The 20,083-nt window shown below is 35.8% G+C and overlaps 2 protein-coding genes and 1 pseudogene across 2 annotated transcripts; 1 reads left to right on the top strand and 2 right to left on the bottom strand.

Annotated features, from left to right (window-relative positions):
- Positions 1–4,300: 4,300 nt before the first annotated feature.
- On the top strand, positions 4,301–5,586 carry LOC143529690 (uncharacterized). The gene is made up of 5 exons (XM_077025426.1): positions 4,301–4,645; positions 4,724–4,835; positions 5,016–5,097; positions 5,170–5,221; positions 5,443–5,586. The coding sequence occupies exons 1-5, from the start codon at positions 4,301–4,303 to the stop codon at positions 5,584–5,586; spliced, it is 735 nt and encodes a 244-aa protein (XP_076881541.1).
- A 348-nt stretch (positions 5,587–5,934) lies between these two features.
- Positions 5,935–9,073, bottom strand: LOC143529688 (uncharacterized). Its single transcript, XM_077025425.1, has 6 exons — positions 8,694–9,073; positions 7,324–7,432; positions 7,068–7,239; positions 6,806–6,996; positions 6,222–6,356; positions 5,935–6,080 (listed from the first exon to the last, which is right to left on the bottom strand). Exons 1-5 carry the CDS (start codon positions 9,071–9,073, stop codon positions 6,234–6,236), a joined length of 975 nt encoding a protein of 324 aa, XP_076881540.1. The 3' UTR covers positions 5,935–6,080; positions 6,222–6,233.
- An 8,719-nt stretch (positions 9,074–17,792) lies between these two features.
- On the bottom strand, positions 17,793–18,843 carry LOC143529675 (acyl-CoA--sterol O-acyltransferase 1 pseudogene; annotated as a pseudogene).
- Between the last annotated feature and the right edge of the window lie 1,240 nt (positions 18,844–20,083).

Below are 20,083 nucleotides of genomic sequence, written 5' to 3'. Positions count from 1 at the left end.
TAGGGTTTGGAGGTGTGGTTTGTTTAAATAATCAATGGTTCAACTTATGGAACAAGAAATCAACTCGATTAGGAAAACAAATAATATATTGATGACGAAATCAGGTCTTGTGTCTCTAAGATATCGATCAAATCACAAGGAATGAACCTAGACATTTTCTAATAGTAGATTAGTTAACTTGTAGCTTACTTTTCGTGATTTATGGTCGTTTAGGAAAAGATTTAGCATTAAACGAGTGTCGAAAACGAATTTGGCTAAAACTGCACTCCTTCGCGCAGCGCTAAGAATTCCTTCGCGCGGCGCTAAAGACTCCTTTTATCATACTTTGATATATTGACAGTTTTAGTCCCTGAAGTTCCAGAAATGCATTTTTAGCCATTTTAAGCGATTTTAAGAGTTTCTAATGGCTATTTGGCATATTTAAAAGTTATAAAATTATAAAATAAATTAAACACAATTAATTATTAATAAATGCATGATTTTATTGATACGAAAAATCCAAATTATATTCTCGAATCGGTTTAAACAAATATGAAAAATCCGATATGTTACACACACTACTGGAACAGACCGGGGTGGGCATTGAAGGGGTAACCAATCCAAGATCTGATTCCGGTGAACTGTGGCAATCAAGGGCTAACCGCACGAACTACGGTTTAGTTTGAATTGAAAAGTTCGAGAATGAGGGAAGCTTTGGTTTTGAGACAGTCGTTTTGGAATGTTAGACGACGAACCAGACCTGGCTAGAGCGGTAGCCGAAGATGGTTCCGATGACCATGGTTTTGGAGAGTCGTGGTTGGAGATGTAGAAAGAGACTTCGAAGGGGGAGAAGTCGGAGTCAAGATCTAGTTGGCCATTGAAAATGAGGGTTTTTTGGGTTTGAGTTGAGGGGATGATGTCGTCGCGGAGGGAGGTGTTGAGGCGTTTCTTGGTGGTGGTAGTGGTGGTGCTTATAGGTGATACTCGATTCATAACAATTCCGCCGGAGAAGACGATTGAAGATAGTATTGTTGATGACTGTGGCCGGCGGTAGGTCTAGGGTTGGCTTGATGAGAAGTTAATGTGATAAATAATATATTTTATTTTAATTTATTTTGTTTGTAAAATTAAAGGATTAATTATTAAATAAATAGGTATATTTACAAAACTATCATCCTGTGTCTTGCACATGACCAGATTTAAAGAGAAAAGTTAACTGGGTTAGGGTTAAAGGGCGTAACGTGTAAAAGATTTGAAACATACATTATGCTTTCTGCCATTTCTTTTGCCAAAAGACGTGCAAAAATAAAAGACTATTTTTGCTATTTTGTCAAAAAGTAAAATATGAAAATCCAGTTGGACCCTGTTCAGTTCACTATTTGAAGTTTAATTTTTTGACACTATAACAAGTCGACCCGAAGAAAGAAGCTTCAAAAGTACTCAACCGAGTCAGTTGTGTTGATGGTTCCAGTCTGATTCCAAGAATCACAACTTTAAGTTGTGAGAGCCATATAATTGATATGCACATAATGTTTCCTACATAGATATGCACATAATGTTTCCTACATATTGAGAGAAGAAAAGGGGAGAGGGGTGTAACATCCTAAAATTTATAATGTGAATAAAGAAAGTTACGTTTTGTGATTTTGCGTTATTAATAAATTAATATCGAGTAAAGAACGGATCATGGACTTAGATTAATTGAGATGGGTTAAATGAGAATGGGCCTTAGGTCCATGAGCTTTAAGGGATATAAATATCCCCTAAACCCTAAACCATCATTCATTTCCATCTTATTCTCTAACACACACTCCAAAACACACACGACCCGAACCAAGATCCAAAGGCGAGGACCCGAGCTTGTTGGTGCTAGATCGTTGTGACGAACCACCAGCTCGTGTTCGTAGTTCGACTCATTTACGGTACGTTTATATCGAGAACTTGTTCGTTTAGGTTTGGATTAGTATAGAAATGATAGATCTGTGTTTGTATGGTAAAAACGAATCCAACAAGGCTAAACTTACTGAAAATGGTTATGATTTTATGGGTTAATCGATTGATAAAAGAACCCGTAACCTATATGCCTAAATCGCACCCTTTAAACATCGATGTTAGGTCGATTTGATGGTTGGGGTTTGTAGGCGCTGGTCAGACGATTCCGTGGATACCTAAATCGAGTTATATGGTTAAAAAACGAAGGATTTAAGAACGAACAGTAGCTGCAGCCGACAACTTCGCCTGCAAGCTAAGTTCTTCTGATGAACTTCGCCTGCAAAGCTAAGTTCGCCTGATGATAACCTCGCCTAAAGCTAAGTTCGCCTGATGACAACTTCGCCTGCAAGCTAAGTTCGCCTGATGAACTTCGCTTGCAAAGCTAAGTTCGCCTGATGACAACTTCGCCTAAAGCTAAGTTCGCCTGATGACAACTTCGCCTAAAGTCAAGTTCGATTAGAAAATAAATTAAAAACCTAATGAAAAATGTGTTAAGACAGTTAATGTAAATAAAATTTTTTCAAGCTGACCTGGCAGCTCGACCCCAGCCAGGGGCTCTGCCCCTTGGACCCTGCTAGGGGCTGCCGCCCCTAGACCCCGCTGCCAGGGGCGCTGCCCCCGGACCCTCGTTCGTTGTGGGTAGTAATTAAGACTAGAAAGATGATATGAGTAGTGATAGTTAATTGATATGTATACTTGTTATACAGTCAGCCGTGCACAACTGAAGAAAGGGATTACGATTAACGGTGAATGTAACCGTGTTCAGGTGAGTTTCTAGCCCCATTTATGTGTTATGTTTTCGGGGCTGTGTGCATACTCGATATGTTTGTTAATACGCTTATCCTAAGAGATAAGTGTATGCCTTATGTGAATGATGTGATATGTATGAATGATTTCTTGATGGTACGTGAACGATCTTCGGATATTGCACGTACTGTCAGGTTGTAACGCTAAGTATAAGGTAAGTATGATATGTATGCCTATGTGTATGAATGTGATAAAATTAATAAAAGAAGGAAAGGATGGTTGTATGGTAACGAAGAGGGAATCGAACCCTACTAATATTCGAGAACTAGGGAACCGAACCCTACTAATATTCGAGGAAAGAGGGACCGAGCCCTAATAATACTCGAGGAAGGAGGGTACCGAGCCCTAATAATACTCGAGGAAGGAGGGTACCGAGCCCTAATAATACTCGAGGAATGTAGGGCGTAATGCTCTTTATAACGTAAGATATGAAAGTAAGTTAATACAAATGAAAGTATGAAAGTAAGAAAGTATGAATGAAAGAATATAAGTTTATGTGTATTGTATAGTGTACGATTAACTAGAACTCACTCAGCGTAGCTGACTTTTAGTATGCACGCAGGTGAGTAGGATGAGGCAGCTCGCTTGAGGAGACACGTGGCACAGAATAAGAGGCTGGCATCGGAAGACCCAAGACGTTTAAGTTTAATGTTTCGTTTATTTTGAAAGACAAAATGATGTTTTAAGACAAGACGTGTTGTGTTATGAAATGTTTTATGAAAGCTTTTATATTCCGCGAATGTTTTAAATAACTCTGATATTTAGAACTGCGTTTATGAGTAAATCCAACACGAAAGTAGGGCTACCGGCAACAGGGCCTTACAGGGGGGTTCAAGGATGTTAATGGTTAAATAGCTAAAAAGCTCTATATGTTAATGTTGGGTTTCAAGTCTTTGGTTATTGGGCTTTTAGTTAAAAGATTAATGGCGATTTCTATTATTTAAGGATCCATTTTGTTTTCTTCTTTGCCAAGATAGATTTCCTATGTTCATCTCTATATATATTCAATGGTTGTAATTGTAATATTTAGTTCTGAGCTAATAATGAAATAACCTGGTTGCAACATATGGATGTAGATCCCCTACTGGGGCTGAATCACGTTAAAAATTCTTGTTTTGTTTGAACCACGTTAAAAATTCTTGTTTTGTTTATTACTTTATATATTACGTGTTTATATTGTTTGTGTGTTGATTCACTTTGTTCGTAACAGTCAACTGGTAAACATTGATATGCTTCTCGTTCTTTTTACATAGTTGTGTTGTGTATTAAACTAAGAAGCTCTATATGTTTGTAAATCAAAAAGTTATGCCTCTTTTGAAACTTATGCATTAAACAATAATATAATATATTTATTGAAGAATTGTTCTCTCTCTTTAGGATAAACACTCATTACTCTATTTATTCTTAACTTACTTATCAAATATTCCTACCTTCCATTGAACACTAGATCCTACATCTCTTTTTAACATATTAAATATATGTTCCATTTCTTTTTCTTTTAGCCTTCTACAAACCTTCAAAAATGATTCAAAAGTATTTCTCCGCAGTCACAACTCTACACCAACCTCCTCTCATCTTTTATACTAAGTTTTCACACATTTATCACTATCAACAGAAATTACACACACCCAATAATCTTTCGGTTTTTGGTTTTGAAAGAAACCATCATGAGAAAAGACCAAGATTACCGTTAATACTGGCTTCAAGAGGATCGAATAATGGAGATAATAGAGCCGTGGATACAGTCCTCAGGCTTTACGAAGCAATTAAGAACAAGGATCTTAATGAAATGTCAGAGATCATTGGGCATGACTGCCTTTGCATGTGCAACGTTGTCTCAACATTTAAAACCTTTAGCGGAAAGAAGGTTAGGCCTAAATCTAACTTCCTATCCTATAAACTAAAGATTTACATAGTTGTACTAACTCATGTTTTTTGAAAACAGCAAGTGATGAAATTCTTCTCTTCTCTGATGGGTACTCTAGGAGATAATTTTCAGTTAGTTGTACAACCAACGTTGCATGATGGAATGACGGTTGGGATTTCTTGGAAACTAGGTCCAATTCTCTTATCAAACTTCTTTTGAAACATCTAAAAACTACTCAAAATAGTCATTGAACTCGACGAAAACTCATGTCTAGAATCATATTTTCTTAAACAATAAATACAAGATTTAGAATCATCATCTTTATCACAATCTTGTGAAATGGTTGTTTCATGTGTTACAAAATGCGCAGAATGCAAAAAGACCCATAAACCAGTTGGAAAAGGTTTTAGTTTCCATATGTGCCACATCTACCAAGGGAAGGTGCTTATAAGGTAACTTTACAACTTCAATTATCCTTTCATGATATAAAATTATGAAAATTATACCTTTCTTTTTTGTCACAGGAATGTAGAGATGTTTTTGGAGCCTTTCGTACATACTGAACCTCTTGCATTTGTAAGAATTATTTTTCAACCATTGCACTTGCTCAATATAAACATTTTGTGATATAGAAAACAATTATATAATCGCATAATTTATTCTCTCTCGTATCTTGTTAACACAACATATAAGTACTTATACACTTCTCTAATTAAAAACATCAACATGCCATTAAGAATGACGATTTGACAACCATAAGTAAAATGATTGACAAATTCTTCATTATATTTTGGTAGAAAATGGTGGGACTTGTTGCAAGCATTATCGGTCAATCGGCTTACCAAGCAATGGTCAAGGGCAAAAGAAGAAAAGCTGCTTATGCTTTGTGCAGCCTAGTCACATTGGCAATACTATTATTCATTATTGGAAAAAACTTATAAAAGTTAACAGATCAATTCGTTGATTATGATTTTTGATTGTCGCTACATTTTCTAGCCAGGTCTTGTTGCATTGTCAAATTATATTGGATCAGTTCTAACTTTCCAAACTTAGCTACCCAAAGGCAAAGCCTCAAGGCCTACCATCTAACAATCAAGTCTATAAAATACATGCATCATAAAGAAAGGGCTATGAGCCGGATCAGGCCCAATGGGCCAAACCTACCTGACCCGGACCAGACAATGAGTCTAAGGATAGCAAGGAGAGTGCAGCTAAAAGTTATCCGACTACAAACATTCTACAAGGTCTGGGTCAAGTCCTAGCAACGCTACAATTAAACTTAACGAGTTGATTTACAAAGCAATATAACATCTCTCTAGCCATGTCAACACAGAAAACCGTTTAAAAAAAAAAATCAAACGTAAACACAGTCAGTACCGAGTTACTTCACAAGAGATAATAAGTCCGAGAATGCCATCTATCATTAGTTGTATACCTGGATAAAAAAATGTATAAAAGTAGTCTAATCAAAATGGGCCCACATTTCTTTTGACGTTTTATCAATAAACGATGATAAAACAATATTAATGTGGATAAGTTTATAAGAAACCACAAAACAGAAGTCTAAAACGCATACCAGTCAATAATATCATCGCTTATGTAAATGGTGGTTGACCAAAAACTGAGGTATATCCATTGCGGAAATGGTTTCACATCCAAAAAGCTCCTTGAGCTTTTCATTACATATAACCATCACTGAATTTTGAGGATCCTATCAACAAACAAGCAACGACAATTTATACATACATCATCATTATATACGCAACAGATGATTCCTAGATAATTAATAGTTTAATTTTTATAACTAAACTATTAGATTGAAGTGAACTCAAATTAAGATAGAATAAGATTTTCAGTTTTCTATGCAAATATATTCTCGGGTTTTGATCATTAACAAAAATGAACCAAGCACTTTAGTTTTCTCAAATTTTAACATAATTAATGCTTTAAATATGATTACAAGCAGAGAACCAGATAGGTGACTTGTACACCATCATATATAACATACGATGAACACGTGCATGTTTGGTGGTCTACATGGTAGTTTTGGCGGTGATGTGGTGTACCAATATCATGCTATTACAACAATACTCTAAATTAAAAACTATACATGTACAAAAAAATTAATGCTTGCACATAGAAGTAAAAGTTGGTGCATACCTCAAGATTATTAACTTTTATGTACTCCCAAACAAATCTGAGCGCCTCTGATTCAGACATTTCTCGTTCTTGTGTATCCAAACAATTAGCAAGTGCTTCAGATATTATAACTTGGCACGGAACAAATTCGTTACTTTCAGCTTTAGGCTCAAGCTCAGCATTCACCTTTGATTTCTTACGAGACGATTCCTCTGCCAAATTAGAATTTAGAAATTAGGTTAAATGTGTCAAATTAGAGAGATTTAATTTTAAGTTAGCATACTTGTAGGCTCAAGTGGAATGATGTGTTTGGCAAGTAACTTATTCATCTTGAACACATCAGTGCAATCAGTTTCAAATACCACACGCAACGCATCATCACAGATTATCTTTCTCTTGTTGCCTGGATCCTGCAAGTTATTTTTCTTTATGTAGGCCCATAGTTGTTTGCAGACCTGAACAAGATAACATTCAAGCGTTTAATAACATCAACTGATATATGACTAAAAATCAAATACCGCATAAACAAGGAATCATACATCAGTTCTTGATAATGATGATTCACCAACGATAACTTGAAGCTCAGGTGAAATACCACAGAGCTTATTTAACCCTCCTGGTCCACCCCTTCTTTTGTTACCAGAAACCCTGTGTTAAAAATAAAACAAAACCAAGAAGCAACTAATATCAGAACCAAATCTGTTAAATTCAAGAATCTAACAACAGACTAAATTGCTCCTAATTTCCCTCTATTACTACCAAAAAAAAGGATACATTTTTATAGATGTGCATTGCATGATTTAGTAATTTGAGTAATATGAGACCTAAATATAGTGTTTTTCTAACATGTCAATCAAAATTTGTGTGTAGTGTGTACATAGTAAGTTAAGAAGGCATACCCTTTTACCCAAACCTTACATCAGTAATTTAAACAAATGTAATAAATTCAAGAATCTAGCAACAGGCTAGTGACTAAATCTGCTTCCTAACCTAAACTGCTTCTAAATCCGCTTTGTTAATACCACAAATCAATTTTAGAGATATGCATAACCTAATTTAGTAATTTGGCATAATGTGACATAAAAATATTATCTTCATTTAACATATCAATCAAAGTTTGTGTGGACAGAGTTAAGAAGACATACCCTAAACATTAACTCAAACCCTAATTTCCACAGAGCAAAAACGGTACTTTCATGAGCTTAGCAACAGTTTATTCCAAATCTGCTTCTAATTTCCCTTTACTACAACCGAAAAAGAATCATATTCATAGCCTAAACCTAGTTCAGTAATTTGGGCAAAATGTGACCTAAAATATTATCTTTTTTCAACAAATCAATCAAAGCATGTCTCGACTAAGAACATAAACCCTAAATTTAAACCCAACCCTAATTTCCACAAAACAAAAATTGGTACTTTGATCAGTAATTTAAACCAAGACAGTAAATTTTATAACCAAATATATAAAATTCAAGAACTTAGCAACAAACTAGTGACCAAATCTGCTTCATAACCGAAATACTACCAAAAATTCAAATCTTTTTCAAAAATATGGAAAACCCAATTCAGTAATTTGAACAAAATGTAACCCAAAACATTATCTTTATTCAACAAACCAATCAAATTATATCCCAATTATAAAAACTCAAACCCTACCCACCCCCCCCCCTAAATCATACCCATTTTTAACCTTCTCCGACGACTTCAACACCGCATTCTCACCCGAAACTCCTTCATACTTCACCTAAATTGCTTCTAATTTCCTTTATTACTACCAAAATGAAATCTTTTTCAAAGATATGCATAACCCAATTCACTAACTTGAACAACATGTAGCCCAAAACATTATCTTGTTTCAACAAATAATATCTCAATTAAAAACCCCAAACCCTAATCCCCCAAAACATACCCTTTCTTAACCTTCTGCGACGATTTCCACACCGCATTCTCAGTCGGCACTCCTTCGGGTGCCTCCGGAACCCGCACCCGCTCCGGATTACCAAAATTAAGCTGAACCGGATTCCCCAATTGCTGCTGAAACACAAACTGTTGGCTGAATTGAAATTGTGGGTTTTGGTACGGAAACTGATCGGCGACGGCGGCCACCGGCGGAGGTGGGATGTGGGTTTGTGATCGGAAGTGTAACAGGTTGATTTGGTCGCGAATGAAAGAGGCTTTGTGTGAGCAATCAAAGCCTAGGGTTTGGTTTAGGTGTGTAATGAGATCAGTGAGAGTGGTGAATGAGGATTGGGTTAACAGGATTTGAATGTGTTTGGATAAATTCTTCATCTTCCATTGTTATTGTTGTTGGGATTTATATAATTAAAATGTTTGGATTTGATTTTTTTCCCTCTTTGTGTTTGTGTGTGTTTTGGGTGTGAGGGACAAGGTGTTGATCTCTCTGTCCCACTGTGTGTGTTTGTCTCTATAATGTTGGTTTATTTATTTACACTCCATCTTTTTATTGATTTTTGTGACACTTGTTGTTTTGCAAGTTGGTGTATTCTTTTTAGTTTTTTTCTTTCTTTTTATTTTAACAAGAAATTTATTTATATAATAAATGCATCGGCGAAACAAAGGAGGCGAACAGGCGAGAGCAAAACACGAGACATCATTTTTCGTCTCAAATTTGCCAGATGGGGTGACAACAAACGAGCTATGGGAAAAATTTTAAAGCTTCGGATTGATGTCGGACGCTTACGTTGCTAGAAAACAGGACTTCTTCGGGAACTTCTTTGGTTTCATAAGGTTTAAAAGGGTGATAAACGTTCAGGCAATGTTGAAAGAGTTGAACTCGGTTAAGATTCGTGGTGCAGTTGTCGATGTTTCGATTGCCAGATTAGGATTCTGTTAGTCACGGTGCAGTTGCTTGAAATTAACGACATTAGGATTCTGTTAGTCGCGGAACGTTAGGAACAAATACGTTAAAAGTTGGGACCGTCAACAGCCAATTCGTTAGTTGGGACCGGTAGTGACCAAAAGACGATATTTGGGACTAATAATAACCAATATACCTAAAGTTTAGTCAACAAAAATATTTATAAACACAATATTTAATTAAATAAGAAAATAAAAGAGTCGCACACGTTTGAACTTGAAGTTGGAATATTTAAACTTGATGATGAACCGATGTCATCGTTTTCTTTTCTTTGACGTTTAAAAAGGTTGCTAATAAATGGTTGCTTACTCATCTTCAAAGTTCCCTAAACAAAATTTGAGCCAAATATCAATTCCAATTTACACATAATTAAGGGTATGTTTGTTTGGAAGTAATGGAACGAGAGGGGAATGGAATGGAATTGACAAGGGAATGAAATGGATCATTACCATTCCATTTCCTTGTTTGGTTAACCTATGGGAATGAAATCAATTATTCATTTTTATTGTTTGGTATCCAAAAAAAATTGTAGAAATGAAATAGAAACAATAAAAGCACTCATATCTCAAAATACTTTTTAACCAAAAAAAAACAAAGAAAAACTTACAATGGCGACGGTGGTAACTCCGGTAACGAAAATGGTGGCGGCGGTAGTGATGGTGGTGGCGGCGGCGGTGGTGTCGACGAAGTTGGTGATGGTGTCCATGGTAGTGGTGGTGGTGGTTGTTAGGTGGTGGTGGTGTTGAGAAAGTAGGGTGAATGAGGAATGGAATGAAAAAAAAGAAGAGGGGTGGGAAGGAATGGTTTTGATGGAATGGGATTCCATGTGTAATGGATGATTCAATTCCATTGAGCAACCAAACACCACATTTTTCATTCTCACGTAATGAATCATTCCATTCTTACTGTTATTCCTGCATACCAAACGCTACATAAAGGCTAAATCCCTAATTAATTCCAATTTAAGCATAACCCTAAATACATAATCAATTCCAATTTAAACATAAACCCTAAATCCCAAATTAATTCCAATTTAAACATAGCTCTAAATCCCTAAATACAAGAAATCTTACCGGAAAGAATGAGAGACCAAAGGTGGAGTGGCCGAGTGAGGTCAGGAGGTGGCTAGTGGCGGCTGGAGGTGGAGGTGGCGGCAGGTGGAGGCAGCCGTGGTAAACTAGTGGTGTGTGGGGAGCAGAGTCCAAAGAGGCAGAGAGTAGTCAGGTGTGTGTATGTGTTCATAATATCCGGTCTTTTATTTATTGTTAAACTTAAAAGGATTATTTGGGTTATTGGGTTCTTTGGTTTGGGCTTTATAATTTAAGTGGACGTTTGTTGGGTTTAAGTATTCAATTGGTTGGGCTTAAATACATAGGGGTAACGTTATTTTTTTTATGAGTAACAAAACACGAAAACCGACCAAAAATTTTTTTTACACTACCGGCGAAACGTTAAGGGGTAACGGAGGCTACCCCTCTTCCTAAGCTAGGTCCGCCACTATGAACGATTTCTTAGTTTACAACTTACCCGGAAAGTAAAATGATCGATCAAGAAGATCAGTCAAAGGTCGGTGCTTAAGCAAAGTCAAACTTCAAGTCTTGTATCTTCAACAAATAATCATAAATGAGCAAGATGATGAAGGCCAGATATTTATGATGACTAGATATTTATGATGACTGGAGGATGATGAATTAGGGTTTAGGTAAAGTATGGCAGAGGAAATTATGTATTGTTTATATAGGAAACACAAAAACGAACCAAATAAGGCTAGTTCACTCGTTTAAGGAAACTAAATATGTTTTTAATGATCAAATCGATATATCAAGCAGTAAAATTCGTTCTTGAGCAAGGGGTAATGCATATGGACATGTATCTAGGCTATATTAGTTTTCTTGGGGCTTAAAACACTCGATTATGTCCTAAAATAAGCGATTTCGGGACAAAAACGAACTAGGAAACAATATTGAACGTTAAAGATCTGCATAGGGGCTTGGTGGCGCTGCGTGGTGGCCCTAGACCACCACCGTCGCGCGGCGCTACGGGATAGAAAGGAAAGATTTTATTTTTTTGGCAATAATGGTCCCTAAACTTTATAAAACGCCTAAATTTTGATTATTTAAAGTTTTAAACAAAGAACAAACACCTTTAAAAACTAAAAGGGTATAAAATGAAAATAAATTCTTAATTACTTATAAATACTTGATTTTAATTAATGATAAAGATCCAAAAATATTCCCAGGTTAGGTTATGTGTAAACAATTACGGGTTCGAAAAATTCGAGATGTTACAAGAGAAGTGATAATTTACAATATTAGAGGACCATGTAACAACAACTACATCCATATAAAGTAAGAAAAGGGGTGTGTTTTAGCCATGTCAATAAATAAATAGTGAAAAGTTGCATTGACTATTCTGTAAGCCAATCATACCAAGCATGAGTAACGTATATTTAAGGACATATAAATATTTATGAAGAAGAAAATTATCATCTGATTCTTATGATGAGAGTCTACAAACCTTGGAGACAGGTATGTATATATAATGCCTCATTAAGCGAGCCATGAAAGAAAATATTCTTGACATATATATGATAAATAGACCAAACTAAGAGCAAGATACTGGCAAGTTTATGGATCATACTAATGGTGTTCGGATTTACAACAAACAAATGTCTTATCACAACCAATACATAGTTGTTCACTCTTTCAATTAGCAACTAAACATACCTTATGACAAGCCAAAGACCAATCAAGATGGAGCTTGCGTTTATATAATCATATCTGTCTAACCTCGTTAATATTGAGTGTGGAGTCTTTAACAGAGCAGAAGATGTTGGTTCACTAGACAAAGTTGGAGTAAAGGATGCATGGCTCACTAGAAAAGTTAGAGTTGGCACACTAGACAAGTTGGAGCAGAGGATGTATGGCTCACTTGGTAGAGGATGTATGGCTCACTAGACAAAGTTGGAGCAGAGAATGTCTGGCTTACTAAAGAAGTTATAGAGCAAAGGATTCCTGGATGATTAGACTAATTAGAGAAAAGGTTGTTTAAGTAGTTAAATGACCAGAGAATTTTTTTTATGTCCTAGAAAATCCTAAATGTTCCCTTATAAATACTCTCTTATTGTACTTTTAACATTCTTGAGCACCTAATAGAAAGATAACTAGTTTGGAGAGTGGATAATGATCAAGCTTGATCGAACAACTATAATTATCTCGCGTTCACTTGTTATTTCAGATAAGTGTATGTGGGCAATCTTGTGTTCAAGTGGTGTTCGTGTGATTGAATCGTAACTCCCTAATCAATCCTCAACATTTATCACATGGAGGTACTGGGTACAAGAATTCAAGTTAGATTTTTAATAAGAACACTGTATTCATCTTGTATATCGACATATTAGAGAGGGCCATGTAAAAATTGGGTAAGATGCATGAGGATAGAAGATGTGGTGACATAAAGTCTAAGCTTATCAAATGTTTTAGTAATTCCATGTCAGGCATGAATGACCATAAGGTGAGTATGGGTGGATGCCACAGTGCTATGGAGGGTGAAGATGGGGTATGCCGGGGAAGAATTCGCTACCCGCAGTTTGGTATGGGGAGCTAAATGATTAGAGTGAGGGAAAGTTTGTGGGTAATGTGTCTAACGATGTTTAGCCGATGGTTTGGGAATGCGAGGCTCGAGAAGATTTCGAGAGATATATGGGAGTGACAGAATGAAGAATGTTGAAGATCATATGATGGAGATTGTATGGTTAAAATTTGGCAAGGCAATACTGTAACTCCGCATTTTAGAATAATAAATAAAATAAGTTTATTTCTATATATCATGTGTTGTTATTTAATTCTATTAAATAATAATGGTATGAAAGGATAAGATTAGGGTGGTTCATGGACTTAGGATGATTATGGGCCTAAAGACCCTAAAACCCTCATTTCCATCTTGCCTCCACACACTCAAAACACACACAAACACCCCTATCACATTCCGCCAAATCTGAGCCTAAACCAAAATCAATTTGAGTTAGATCTTCACCCAAACAACAAGAAACAAAGCACTATTCATGTATTTGATCAAATTCGACGTCAAACCGGATCCAAGAAGGTCGTTTTAACAAAAAAAGTTAAGTGTTCGAGGACGGTTTACCATGAAACTTGGTATAATAGTAGATCGGGCAGTAGGATGCAAGAAAAACATAAACTTGGTAAGTCACAACTTAACGGGTGCGATATAGGACGAACAAGTGACGTTCAGGCTATGTAAAAAGCGAGTAGACAAAGTTGTTATGACCCCATAACCCATTAAAAGGGTAAAATCGGGCCATAAGGAAGGAACACAGAGGAAAATGGCTGAAAAATGGTAAAACAAAGAAAAACCCCAAATCGGATTGCATAAGGAAGATTTGCATGCATAGCCATGCAATGCGATTTGTTTAAAGAAATACGATGCGGTTCGTTTACCCATACGATGCGACTGGTTGCATCCATGCGATGCAATTTGTTTAGCCATGCGATGCGACGTTGTATCCATGCAATGTGATTTCTTTAGCCATGCGATGCGATTGGTTTTACATACGATCCGAATTGTTGTAAAACTTAACTCGACTCATTTTCTGATGAATTTTTAATAAAGGCTTGTTAAGGAAAATAAAATTTTTCCAAGCTGACATAGCAACTCGAACCCAGCCAGGGGCTCTGCCCCTTGGATCTTGCTAGGGGCTGCTGCCCCTAGACCCCGCTACCAGGGGCGTTGTCGCTGCCCAGGACCCTCGTTCATTAGGGACTTCACTAACCTAGAAGTATGATTTGCTTATGTAACATCTCGAATTTTTCATATTCGTATTCGTTTACGTATAACCCGATCTGGGAACGTTTTTCGGATCCTTATTATTAATAAAATCAAACAATTATAAGTATTTAAGATTTACGTTTTCCTTTTTATACCCTTCATGTTCTTAAAGATGTTCATTTCTTGTTTTAACTATAAAATATTCAATATTTAGCCTTTTTATGAACTACAAGGACTAAATTCAAAACACCTCCTCCCTGCCCCCGGAGCACCGCGCGACGGAAGCCACCCATGGTGGCTATGCGGAGCTATGGGTGAGCTGTGCAGTTTGTTTGTTTGTTTGTTAAGCTTTCCCAGTTCGTTTTGGGCATATAAATCGCTTATTTTTTTGACTAAATCGGGTAAATTAAGCCCAAGAAAAGGAATATAGCCTAGATACATGTCCATGTTCATTACCCCTTGACCAAGAACGAATTTTACTGATCGTTACATTGATTCGGTCATTAAAGGCCCATTCGGTTTCTTAAACGAGTGAAATCACCATAATTAGTTCGTTTTAGTGTTTTCTATATAAACAACTTATATTTTACATGCCACAAACTTTACCTAAACCCTAATTGAGTTCTAATATAAGCTCGTTAATGTAAAAGTTTAGCGAGAGTATCATATATATATTTAGTAAACCCAACTAAACTAAGAGAAGTGTTTAAGAAAAGAACGTACGTAATGTTTAACACAAGCAACAGTAGTCACATAAGATGCCCCCAAACGAGAACTTAAATTCTACACGATAAAAGGGAAGTTTAACTTGTTTACCTATCAACTGACATGCATGTCAAAGTGTGGAAGCGTACGTACATGTGCCGCATGAGATAATTAGACTGTCAGATACTAATGAGTAATGACTTGAAGACAAATCAGCAGGGTGACACAATGCCAAATGGAGTGACGCTGAGAGAAAAATCAAAAGTAACGCGTGAAGGAACTCGATAAATTAGAGAATATATATCAATCCAGGACGTGAGGACGTGCGCCGTAGCCAGGCTGCTAGTGTATCTTTTTTACTCAATCCTTTGGAAGCTAACATTCTCTCAATCTCATTATTATATATTTTATTGTTCCCCGTTAACTCAACCAACTTTTAAAGAGATCCTGACCATTTAAAGTCTACAACTTTTAATCCTATCCGTCCAAAGTAAGAAAAAAAGCTTCTAGAAGGAGAAGTTACAAACGGTTTCACACTCTCCCCTTATTTTCTCCCCACGTTCATCTCTGGTAACATCTAACCGTTCTTCTCCTTCTTTTAAACCTACTTGCTACATCCAAGTTTGAGAAAATCGTATTTTGGCGGGGTAAATCCGGAGGACTCGTGGCAGAAATTGATATTTCTACCATTGTAGCAGCCGTGATTTTGCAGCCATCGCGATTTGTTCTAAGTCCTAGAGAGCTTCTCAGCATCCAACCTAGGCCAAGAGCTTCAGTTTCCTTGTAGAAATTACGATAAAACTTCTACTTAGATTAGTTTATTTCATGTGTTTAATATTTATCTCTGATTTCTGCAGGTCGCAGAAACCGACTTTGCTGAAGAACCTATCTCTAGTGTTAATAGAATTGCCATGGATCGGAGCCGATACTGCGATTTTCAGTTCACCAAACGGTATTGATATGTCCCTCAAATCTTTTAAATTGAAACATCATTTTAATACCGGTTTTCCTATTTAAATTTCTGTTGAAGAAATCGGGGTTCTGTTCTAAATCTCAGCTAGCGCTAGCATACAAATCAAAATTGAAATTTTCCCTTTTGAAATTGCTAATTGAAGCAAATCTGGTGAAGAAGGTTCTTTTTGTTCTTGAGTCTTGATTTATATATGGTGTCATATTCCACTTATTTGTTTACCTTTTCTCACATTTTTTATAGTACCTGTTTCTCATTTTCTCAAAATCTAACAATGCAGAGTTAAGAGATGTTGTAAATAAAATACACAAGCACACACTGCATATTTTAATTTTGCCATTTTGGTATACCATAAACAATTAAATTGCTAACATAATCTTAATGCTTGGCTCTTTTATTAACTTCACTCATAATATAAGTCTGTTTGATGTCTCTTTACTATGATCCTGTGCTTGGGCTGCTTTTCATGGGTTATTTCTTACAGCTGTATCTGTAATTACTTATATTTATTTGGATGAGAATTTTTTTGCTTGTAACTTTACATGCTATTTAAATCAAGTTTCTTCTGCACCATGTTTTATGATTCATCATTTGATTATTTAATCCCAATAATGTGGTTGGTTTGTTCTACAGGTAAAAGAGCTCCATCTCGAAGGAAGACTAGACCAAATGGTGGATAAAGCTTTAAAACACAATTTTTATCTAGTTTGAGTTTCAAGAAATGTTTCGCATTGCATCCACGAAACAGATGACATGTAGTTTTCTTTGACGCCAAAACCATTTTTATATATGTGGTGGTAGGCGAAAACATCTTTGATGTTCTTTTGCATCAACCATAAATTTGCTTTGTTACTCATTGATGTGGATAATTTGATTGCAACATTAATTTCTGCTGATATTTTATGAATATTAAATACCCTATTACAATCCTTGTGGGAACTTTTAGGTTTTATCGCAAAGATTATGATATTACTTTTACCTTTTGATCTTTTTTAGGAAGAAATATGACCATGAATATGAAAAATCAGATGAATTTTGCATACAGCTGAAGTTGGAGAAACATAGTTTTGTTTCAATCCAACCCATTTTGTGTCAAAGACAAACGTCTCTATATTGACTTTTTGCCCCATTAACCAGCTTGCCCATTTTATTGTATTTGCTCTCTAATATACACTAGGTTACTAGCTGTATCAGATTTGGGCTTTGGGCTGGGAGATTTGAGTAAGGGATTAAATAAGGTTTTTTATTGCTTTGTTTTTCTTTTATTGAAGTTGATAATTTGTCACTTTTATGTTAAATGAGTAGTATTTTTATCTTAAAATAATATTGTTTTTGATTTAGAATGCGGATAAATATAGTTTTGTTTCTTTAACATTAAACTACCTGTCCACCGGACGGGTATAAAACTAGTTTACCTTGGTTTAGATTTCAAATTAGCAGTATACAAATGACCAGTACTATCGTTACTTGATGTTTGGTTGCTTAATTATCCAATACTCAAATTCATTTAATGTGAATACACGATAATAGAATTACAACCAATATATATAACCACTAATAAAGCAAAAGAATAGGAACGAAACGAAATAAAAGTACATCGTTTACACAGTTCTTCTTACCTTTATCTATACTTCAAAGGATTTTACCCAATCTTGATTATATATCTTCTAAATATACGGACAAGAATATTCATCGGGGCTAATAAGATGTCCATGCTCAAAAAACCCTATAAATGCAAGTACCTCTCTACAAAACCTAGCAAATGGATCTAGCCTCATGAATGGGGGGAAGAACAGCCAAAAGCTAGTAATCATCACAAACCCCAACGTTAATGCCCGCGACACAATGGGTGGGGGTTCAAACCGATGACCTGTGGTTTTCTTGAGCACGATCTCGGTTGTGAATGACAAAAGACCAAGTGACTTCCCATGTTGGGTATAACCTGCCAATGTAGTAAAATATGATCTCGTGTATTATTCCAGATACTAGAAATGTTGTGAAAACAGCAGGCACCGACACCCATCTTTCTGGAACCAGATGCCTAAAGACGGCACGAGCTGGATGGTAGACCGTACGGCGTAGAATGCTGGAAACCATGAGGTTCCATCTTTTTCCCCAAAAGTTTTGGACGGATGTAGTGCGGTGAGGCTCATCAAACTGTGGTTCGAGCTCAGCCCCAACTATGGTCTGTGCCAATGAGGCTGCCAAAGCTAGCAGAAACTCGAGTGAAAAGAAGATATAATAAGCATAAATCGATGTTATCAATAAAGGGTGCAACTTTTCTTTATAACCATAGGCCTTAAGTGTGACCAAAAGCAGAATAACCCTGGGAGCATAATCTTTTGGCGATCTTAATGGGGACTTTTTTGTGATTTGTTGAGACTGGTTTTCGTGATTTTTTATAATCTTGATGGGTAGGCAAGCAATGGTTATGAAATGAGATAATGGGAGGGGTGGGTAGGAAGATAAGGGGCCTTGACCAAAAGCATAAGGAATGAGCTTGAAGCTTCCAAGCCATGACATGAAAAGGGAACTTAAACTACAAAGGAACATGGTATGAAGATTTAAGGGGAGATACAAGAAGAGAAGTATAACAGGAAATACAACCAAGAATCTAGTTGTACCTTGTGTAATAAGCATCCCAATTTTGTGGCAATATAGAAGAGATGCCAAAGCTATACTCCAATCCAAAATAAAATTGTATGTTTCACCCTCCATCTCACTCTCTTTCTATCTGTATTAGTACTTATGATACTTGAGGATATATATAATTGTGTATACGCACACAAATATAATAATTTGAGGGTAACTTGTCTATGTTGATAATCTTTTTAGAACTACATTGTATTATGATATTCATTTGATAGAATAAAGAAAGCATGCATTAAATTATTATATTAGAAAAAAAGGTTACAAGACCCAATAAACGATGATATAGTTGTTTCCTATCTGGCTTGGAAAACTATATTACGATTGACTACCAAATATGTTATTTTTCTTAACTTATTTCATAAGTTACAAAAACTTGAAAATGAAATTTATTAAACCAGAATATAGGAATATTTGTAAATCATATGCTTGTAGCATAAAGCCTCATAATATTATATGAACGACATGATGCTATCATCTTTGTTCCAATGGTTATCGAATCGATAGACTTCTCTTTTAGTTGTCCAAAACCCAAATCAAACACGATGCGCATGTTCAATTTATTTAATTATTTATTTTTAATTATGACACATATTTTATGGTTATAAATCATCTGAACTTTTTAACTAAAGCTGACATGTGATGATTTAAAGCCGGGCAACAACTGTGATGATAAAAATGAGATTGAAAGAAGAAATTAGAGGGGTTATCCCTTAGATTTAGGTTTAAGAATGAATCGAATGATAACTTTTAAAAGATTATGATGGATTTGTGATGACGATAAACTTTGTTAAAAATTATAATTATATATTTGTTTATGCATCTTTGGTAGGTTGTCAAGTGTAAGACAATTTGAAATGTTTAAGCAAGCTCACAAATTGAGGAGCACGCAAGTTGGCAAACTTCACAAACCCTAGTCTTTCTTTCCCATCAAATATAGTCTTGAGCTTCTCATCACATGTTCTCTCGATCTTTCTTGTTCATCGGATTTTGCAATCAAATTAATGGGTTTGATCGTAATCTTAGGACTAATGATATTAAAACACAAATCAAATACATGAGAATGCATCAAAAGGCTTAGCTTATAAACAATTCTAATTTACTTGTCTATGTTCAAAATACTTAGGATTGACGAATATAGAAACCTAAAACTGAAACAAGATGATCGACTGAATATGAAAACCAAAAATTAAAAATCGATTGATACGAAAACCTAAAATTGAAACAGGATGTTCAATTATAGTATGAAAACCGAAAACATGGTAATAATTAACAATTAACTCGCATGAAGCTCGTTGGACTTGAAGTG

The sequence above is a fragment of the Bidens hawaiensis genome, unplaced genomic scaffold (assembly GCF_021521415.1).
Source record: "Bidens hawaiensis isolate Kalapana, Puna unplaced genomic scaffold, B.hawaiensis_p1.1 tig00008636_1, whole genome shotgun sequence".
Classification (NCBI taxonomy): domain Eukaryota; kingdom Viridiplantae; phylum Streptophyta; class Magnoliopsida; order Asterales; family Asteraceae; genus Bidens; species Bidens hawaiensis.
This window is presented reverse-complemented; position numbering and strand designations above follow the sequence as displayed.